Source organism: Telopea speciosissima, chromosome 5 (assembly GCF_018873765.1).
Source record: "Telopea speciosissima isolate NSW1024214 ecotype Mountain lineage chromosome 5, Tspe_v1, whole genome shotgun sequence".
Lineage (NCBI taxonomy): Eukaryota > Viridiplantae > Streptophyta > Magnoliopsida > Proteales > Proteaceae > Telopea > Telopea speciosissima.
Window position 1 is genome coordinate 25,553,655 of NC_057920.1, and position 8,500 is coordinate 25,562,154.

At 38.1% G+C, this 8,500-nt stretch overlaps 1 protein-coding gene across 2 annotated transcripts; it reads right to left on the reverse strand.

Annotated features, from left to right (window-relative positions):
• Positions 1-483: 483 nt before the first annotated feature.
• LOC122660886 (U-box domain-containing protein 35) lies at positions 484-8,006 on the reverse strand. 2 transcript variants are annotated; one of them, XM_043856139.1, is made up of 10 exons: positions 7,679-8,006; positions 6,378-6,499; positions 5,978-6,099; positions 5,278-5,547; positions 4,698-4,998; positions 2,637-2,738; positions 2,129-2,557; positions 1,268-2,017; positions 898-988; positions 484-803 (listed from the first exon to the last, which is right to left on the reverse strand). In XM_043856139.1, exons 1-10 carry the CDS (start codon positions 7,860-7,862, stop codon positions 790-792), a joined length of 2,385 nt encoding a protein of 794 aa, XP_043712074.1. In that variant the 5' UTR covers positions 7,863-8,006; the 3' UTR covers positions 484-789. The 2 variants fall into 2 exon arrangements, with proteins under 2 accessions (XP_043712074.1, XP_043712073.1); XM_043856138.1 differs by having other exon boundaries at positions 5,278-5,550.
• Between the last annotated feature and the right edge of the window lie 494 nt (positions 8,007-8,500).

Genomic DNA, 8,500 nt, shown 5'->3' on the forward strand with positions numbered 1-8,500 from the left:
AGATTCTAAGGTAAAGGTCATGGATGTAATTTGATTTTGCAACCAAGTGAGGGTTCATACTATTAATGGTTTGAATGTCTTATTTTGGTTGTGTTGATGCTAAAACTATAATGGATTGAGAGATTCTACATTTTGATTGAGGATTCAAGTGAAGAACCCTAGGTTTTGTGATTTTAATTGATGAAGAAGGTATAATTTTAACTGATTTCTTTAATTGTTCATGCATGAGTTAATTGAGCATTCTAGGATGTTTGGGATGCATGTTTTCATGGGTTTATGCTTTGTAATTCATGCATGGAGGTTTGGGGATAGCCTTATTGTTTGGATATCTTGATTTCTCTCCCTTTTTTCCTTTTCCTTTCGTGCTCTCTGATCCTACCGTGGGAATCAATGCATCTGGGCTTTCTTATTGTTATTGTGTGTGTGTGTGTGTGTGTGAGAGAGAGAGAGAGACAGAGAGATCATCAAAACCAATACACAAACTCCTTCACATGAAACAAACATTTAGGTCAACAGAGGCAATGGACCATTATGGCTCTTGTGGCCATTTGCTTCCACACCTTAAAATTGAAACCCATTTCTTGGGTATGAATGAACAAGATGATATGCACCTGGGGAGCCTTATCGAGCATACCTACCTTATTTGTCTATAAGAGAATTAAAAGTATTCTATCCAACTAGACCAGCCTTACAATTTGTACATGTATGATGAGGAATTGTTTCCACTCCACAACTTAGATTTTCCTACACCAATATTGGTGGAAAAAGCTTGTCCAATTCCCTTTGATTTCACATCTCTGGATCAGTGATTCAGAAAAGTAAGATGAGCTTCCATAAAACATCAAAACATTAAATCTCTAGTTCCATTTTTCTTTTCCAATTCGTCTCAGTTCAAACTTGATCGTCTTCCAGGCATGGATGATCCGCTTGATCGACTCCTAGAGCTATCATATCCAGAGTGTGGAAGAATAGGGTCACTCATCACTTCCTGCAAAAAATTATCTCAATGATTTGTAAGGTCTTCAAGATGTATTGTTCATCTGAGCATGATTTTATCAAGAAGATAAAAGTATAAGTCTTTATAATTCCCAGTTCAACAAGCATTTTTAAGTTTGTCCACAAAGAGTTTCATTTGTTTTGATGCTCTAGGATTTTTTCCAAATGTTTCATTTTTCTGGTTTCTGGTAACTAATTCAAAGCTAGTCCAATAAACATTCATTGGGTTTCCACTTATGCCATTAATATATAGATTTGCATTTCAACTTACTTGGCGCATTGAAATTTGGCTGTGGGTGGGCGATGGACTACTTCCTACTATAATTGGCATGTTTTCCTCAGCAAGTTCTCGAAGTCTATTGAGTTCTGGCAAGATAACCTTGCCAAGATCTGGCCGGTCTTTCCGTCTTAACTCTGCACACCCCAATGCTAGCTTAGCAAAGGACAGTGCTTCTTCAAATGGCCAGTCGGGCACTTCAGGGTCCAGCATCTCAGCAAATGTTCCCTTCTCAATAGCTCGTTGAACATGGTGTGTCAAGCCCATTGGTGGCTTGGCTGTTATGACTTGTAGAAGCATTATACCGAGGGAGTAGATATCTGATTTTATGCCAAGCATGCCTGTTTGCTGGTACTCAGGATCTATATAGCAGAAAGTTCCCGCTGTTGATGTCATGCGGTACTGTGTTACGGTATCGGAAACAGAAGGAGGGACAAGCCTCGCCAGCCCAACATCACTAATCTTGCTAACATAGTTGCGATCAAGCAAGATGTTAGCGGGTTTTAGATCACGGTGCACTAGTGGCTCTGGCTTGGTTTGGTGGAGGAAGAGCAAGGCAGTACCAATCTCTGCTGCTATTCGGAACCTGAGCTGCCATGAAAGAACCGGAGTGTTTCCTCTTCGGAAGAGACGGTCTTCTAGGCTTCCATTGGCCATGTATTCATAGACTAGGCACCCATACTCTGGGCAGGCTCCCAGGAGGAGAACCATGTTTGGATGGCGTATGCAGCTTAGTACTTCAACCTGCATGCATTTTGGGGGGGGGTAGAAATCATCATTAAGTGTTGTTATAAAACCTATGATGCATTCATTGCATGTGTATATCAAATTCAAGAGATACTACTTGTTCATTACCTCCTGCTGGAACTGTGACCGACCCTGTGCTGCATCTGGACGCAGAACCTTAATTGCAACTGGTGTATGATCCAGATAACATTTATATACTGGTCCATAACCACCTTCCCCAATCTTTCTAGAATCAATGAAAAATTCTGTTGCTGCTTCAATCTCCTCAATAGTGTATTTCCTGTACCTAACGTCAGAATGTGCAAGAGCATCCAACACCTTCTTCTTCTCCTCTGACTCTTTGAGGGCTTTCATCTCTGCGTTCACTCTCTTTTGTGCTTCCAGTTCTGCAATTCTTTGTGATGCTTCAGCTGCCTCGATGGCTGCTCTGCACTTAGCTTTCTCCCTCTCTGCAATTGCAAGTGCAGCTTCCTCGGCCATCCGTGCCTCTTCAAATTTTTGTTCCTCTTCCATTTTCCAGCGATGGAGGTCCCTTGCCTATATAGCACACCCAAGTTGCAATTTAGAAATAATCATGAGTCATTGAATGCACAAAATAGATAAAGGTTCTTAATACCTTCTGTTTTGCTGTGAGTGCTTCTTTGCAGGCTGTACTATACATATCCATTGTTTGTTTGAGCTCTAGCTTCAGCCTTCTCATTTCAGCTTCAACATCTTCCTGTTAGTTTCAAGAAAAGTTACTGTAATGGTTGAAGTATTTCATACAATAATGATGTATTCATGTTCAAATATTCACACACTTACGTATAGTCATAAATTGTAGAGTATTCTAGTAGGAATTCAGGCTGTGACAACAAAAATTACTCTAAAAATATTAAGTAGTGATTATGTGGAGCAGGATGACCTAAATATTTTTTAAAATAATCTCAAAGCCAATTGCATTGAATGTGGACAACCTATGATGCGGAGCATCCAGTTGCTAAACCCAATAGTCAATGAGTCAAGCTAAAACAATATAAGAACCTATCACAGCCGATAAGCTATTCCTTATCTGTACCTTTCTTATTATTGTTAGGATCAAGCTAACCAGTAATGTTTACCTGGCCCATGCCGATTCATATCATTCTATTGTAGAAAGCCTTTTTTTTTTTTTTTTGGGATGGATAGAAGAAATATATTCAACAAAGCACAAAAGATTTACAGAGGAGACTCCCTTGGATGGGAGTCAAAAAAGAGAAAACTATAATACAATTAAACCCACATAAACAACCCTTCCTCAGTTTGGATGAGTAGCCATCACAGAAAATTGAACATTCAAATCCCAAGACCTAACCATCCATCTATTCCTCAAAGAATTTGGAACTATTCCAGTCATGCTGATTAAAAGGTTTATTATTTTATTACTTTTCTTAACCATATTTTTGGAGGTCAGGACTTGTGCGTTTAGCTCACTTTGGTGTTTTCTGCGAAACTTTTCAGCTACCTTTCAATCGATCAAAACTCTTATAGGTTTATAATTTAGTCACTTTGGTGCCTTCTGCGAAACCATTCGGCTACCTTTAAGTTGATCAAAAAACTTATGGGTTTAACACTTAATGGTAGAGTTATTATTAGTGTTATATCCTTCGAGATGGCCTGTAGCATTTACATGGCTACTATGTAGATTCTATAATTTCCTCTTGTGGGAAATCTTTTTAGGTTGATTATAGCTAGTTTTAATTGGTCTCAGCCTTGTTTTCTAAGCTATTAAATTGTGGAAAGGCGGGATCTAGTTAGTATATTCCTTTAGGCCTTATTTTTAAGGGTCGAGACACAGGTATGTTTAGCTTTATTTGGTGCTACATAGAAAGAACTCATTTGTCTCTCAGATGAATCCAAGACTTTCCGAAACAAAGAGAGCATCAACTTACGATGGGATTCTTCTCCATCTCCTCTCCCCTCTCCTAGAGTTTTTCTTAATAAAAGCATTTAAAAATCATTATTTGTTGAGGATTAACACACACACACTCACACAGAGAGAGAGAGACAGAGAGACAGAGAGAATTGAGTTTATGATAGAAGGGGCTCCAATTAATTCCTGGACTGCACACTCCTAAATATTGAATTGTGGGTACACATACAAAAAGACAAAAGTCATGTGAACGAAGAAATTTGATTGAAATTCTGGTAGCAAGGTTGCTTCTCTGATTCATTTTGTTTTTCTTCAATTTTAGTCCTGTTGAACCTACTCATTGTGGGTCAAAACTTTGACTATGGGCAATTTCTAATAAGGTTGTCCTGTTCGGTAAGAGATTTGTGACCTTGTAGTGAAAATTAATTGCTAGTACCCTTCTAGGAGATCTTTGCTCCAAAAGTTTGACCTGATTGGATGGTCCTTCGAGCCCCAGTCAATTGCATTAATGAGTCACAGAAAAAAGTCTATGTTGAATTTAATGTATGCAACCATTCACTGACGACTGATTTCTATAGGAAAAGATCAAAGCGGGTCTTTTAAACAATGATGGGTCATGCTTCCTCTGTGCATATGGTCCTCACAACTCATCCATTGAACAACTTTTCTAGTTCATTGGGTATTGTGGAAAACATCATGCATAAAACTTCTCTTACTGATATATTGCATCCAAAGTAATTGTACAGATGCAGTATAAATGTAGCATAGGTTGTTAGGGTTCCTTACCATGTTCTGTGATGATGAATATGATGATCCTCCACTATCTTGGGAGAAAGTTGAGAACTCCTGAAATTGGTAATCATTTGCTGACTTATTTCCTGGTCGTAATATTTCGAAGCTTCGTTTTTCAATGTCTGAACTTGTTGATAGTCGTGGGGTCCGACCAGACTCCAGGTGGTCATAGAGAGAAGGGAACATGCGGTCTATGCTTGGCCTGCCAGAGCTCACAAATGATATGTCAGTATCCGGAGCTGGGAGGTCCCCATAAGATTTTCCAGTTAGACCCCTTCCTCTGCTAAATGGTGACCTGGTTCAAGTGGTGAAGATCAAGTTAGTCCAAAACTATGGTTCTTGCACATTATAGCAAACTAAACCATGATTTTTCACTTTGTTGGTTTTTATATTTTTACTTTCATTTCACACTTGCAGTCTTTAGTAGTGCAGAAACACTTGCATGGTAGGAGTTGCAACCCAAAATTCAATGGCCTCCAATTAAGATTTTTTTGATAATTGACATGCATCAATATCTATGCATTAAGGTTAAAGTTAATTTCTTTCACATCAATTCATGATATACATGACTTACCTGATGTGATCTATTTCATCATGCATGGGAGAGGGCTCAAAGGATTTCATCAGGGCTCCTTTTGAAGTACTATGGGTGAATTGTGACTCCGATTGTTCAAGGGTGTTGGCCTGGTTCTGCAATTGCATTTGATTCCGTAGTGGGGAGATGGTTGGTGCAGGACGGGAGGCAGATCGGACAGATGCGATCTTGCCTTTGGAGATGACATACACTGTGCAGAAATCTGGTGCTCCTTTTGATATGCTTCCGGGAATGTCTGTACTCTTGAATCTTCTGTGATCAAAGCTTTCCACGGTAAAAATTTAACTTTGTTGATATATGCATACTTGCAAATGCACATGCTATGAGACTATCTTGTTGAGCTAAGGGGTATATAATCTCATGTAAATTACATCTCTTTTTAGGACAACGGAGTGAATGCTCTAATTATCTATAGTAGTACTACCGCTGCTGCCACTATGAGTTGATCTTGATATTCTCCAAATGTTTCTTTGTTTTAATTTTGATATTGTAGAGTTTTGGTTATAATAGTTTTCTGATCTAGGAATTGTTAATGAACTGTTTGGTTCCTTTGCAATTTATATTGAGAATAGATCTTATAAAAATAGGTCCATCATGGGCAGGTCTAACAGTTCTATTTCATTTGTGGGATGCGACCGTAGAATCAATATATTCTGCTAGCATGAGTAGCAGATATTACCTGAGAAATGCATTCCTTGTTGAGGCACCAACAACCAAATTCTCAATTGCGGAATGGGAGACATACTCGATAATGGCTTTTGCTACATCCATATCTTCGATTATGACATCGTTGCATTGTACCTTGTGTATGTTCAAAAGTCAAAATGTGAGAATATTAAACAACATATGCAAAAAGACATATATCAAAGTTCCTAATTTTCTCCTTGGTGTGCCCAGATGGGTCACAAGTTGTATTGAGTGTACTTGCTGCAATTTTTATTGTGGTGGTACTTTATGTTTGTACTTTTATTCCCTCACCCCTTCCCGAATCCTCTTCCCTCTCCCTCCATGAGAGACAGTAGACAAAATATTCTGAATCCCAGTAAGAAGAATTACAAGACTAGATCTTTGATACCCACATCTTTTCTTGTGCAAAAGCAGCGAAAGGGAAGGAACAATTCCCTGTTTTGAGCATCAAGTTGGCTTCTGTATGCCGATGCGACATTGTCTCTGACATCAGAAATGGAGACATGATTGCCCACTGCATTAAAAAAAAACAAAAAACAAATATAACATGGTATCTTAGATTCAAAACATGTTCTCTTTGAATATTCTAGAGTTAGATGTCAAACTTATATAATAATGCTATGCAGTATAGATCTAATATTTCTAATCAACATGAGTTTATCCACAGAAAATTTGAATTTTTGCCACTGGTAAGAAATTCAACTTATTTATTCTTACAATATAATTTGCTAGTATGCTTCTAAAAGATGAAATCTACTTATCGAATAAGGGTCCATATGGAGAATAACAACTAGTATCCTTTTGTTTCTTATTGTTTTGTAGCTTGGCTTTTTCAATTCTTCCTTCATTTCTGCTTTCTTGTCCATGGGAACAAACCCATCTTGACTCTACAGGACCAGATCAATTTGAAAACCACAACAGAATATTTGACCTTGTCTCTATTGAAGCCCTATTCTGTAGATTAAAGGGAGGGATTTAGAAGGCTAGAGAGGTTCGTCCTTTTAGAGGATATATTTTCTTTTGACTGAACTCCTAATCCTTATTTCCCATGTATGATATACATCACATTGCAATTTTCTCCCATTTTTAAGCTTTTCTAGAGGGAGTATCATTTCCTTTTTCTTCTGTTACATTAGAATTGTGTTGGATGCTTTGACTCATCCGCTCAAGCATGAAGAGTTAGAATGGTTGCACTTTGCATACCATTCTGTCGTAGACTTCTAACTTCACTAGGACTTGTTGGAAATGTCATCACTGATTGCAGAAACCCCCACAAGTCAAGAAACTGTAACAAGGTAGGGCATGAAATTTGCCTGATTTGGCATTTTAAGCAAAATTTCACACACAGTTTGGCTCTACTCTAGATTGTATTGTTTCTTTATTGGAGAAACCCAATTCATACATGAATGGTGTTAATTTGGTTGGAATTCCCCTCCACTACCATAAAAAAAAAGGAAGAAAAACATGTTATATTTTATTAAAACCCTTATTATTGTTAATTGTTGCTGGACTAAGACATTAACATTGAAGCACTACATTGCAAAATTGGTTATTAAAAATTGGGCAAAATATGCTACTTCCCTAAGATTTAAGACAACTGCTCTATATCATGATCAATACAAGTTTCCGAAGGAAGAGAAAACATATTTTATTAAGTGGAAAATTGCTTCCAGAGAGAGAGAGAGAGAGTTACTTGGGCCAGGAATAGATGATACTCTTTGGTTTACATGAACTAGATGCACCGTTTGGCCCCTGCTGAGAAGATGATCAAGTGCCCATCTCAAAGCAGCTGGGCTCCCTTTGTCCTTGTCAATTGCAACTGCAACCAATCCATTTCCTTCTTCTTTCCTTTCTGTATTTCCCTTGGGGAGCCACATCTATCTTTCTCCCTCTTTGCTTCTCTTTCTCTGAATTGGAAAAAAAGATAATTTGAAAGATTTCTTTTTTCTTCTCTTCTCTTATCTACAGCTATGATGAAACCACCAACAAAAGTTTCTTAATTTTCTCTAAACCATCAGTTGTAAAAGGCTCAAGAAGACTCGTTGAAAGATTCAAAGAATAAAAGAGGAAAGAAAGAGATGGTGGAAACAACCAAACCGCTTCTTACTATTTTGTAGATTTTTTTTTTCCCACTCTCTAGAAAGCTGTTCTGAAAAAAACCCAAATTAGGCAATGTTGCTCCCTAGAACCTCTAAAGCTGCTAGAAAGCCAAGGCTCCCATTTTGTTAGTGTATTCCTCTCGTCCTCCCAAGACAAGTGAGTGATTGCCATTCCTCTTCTCTCCTTCTTCCTCGCTACTCCTCTCCTGAATTAGGCTCTTGGTTCTTCTAAAACGAAACCACATAACCCCCACTTCTCTCTCTCTCTCTCTTAACGGCATTGCTGCAGCAAACTGCCAATGTGAGTGGACCATGTGTTAAAGATATGTTTGGATGTCAAGAAAAGAAAAAATTGAACTTGAGGAGAGAGAGATACACAAATATCAATTATTACAACATCATGATTTTAGTAAAAC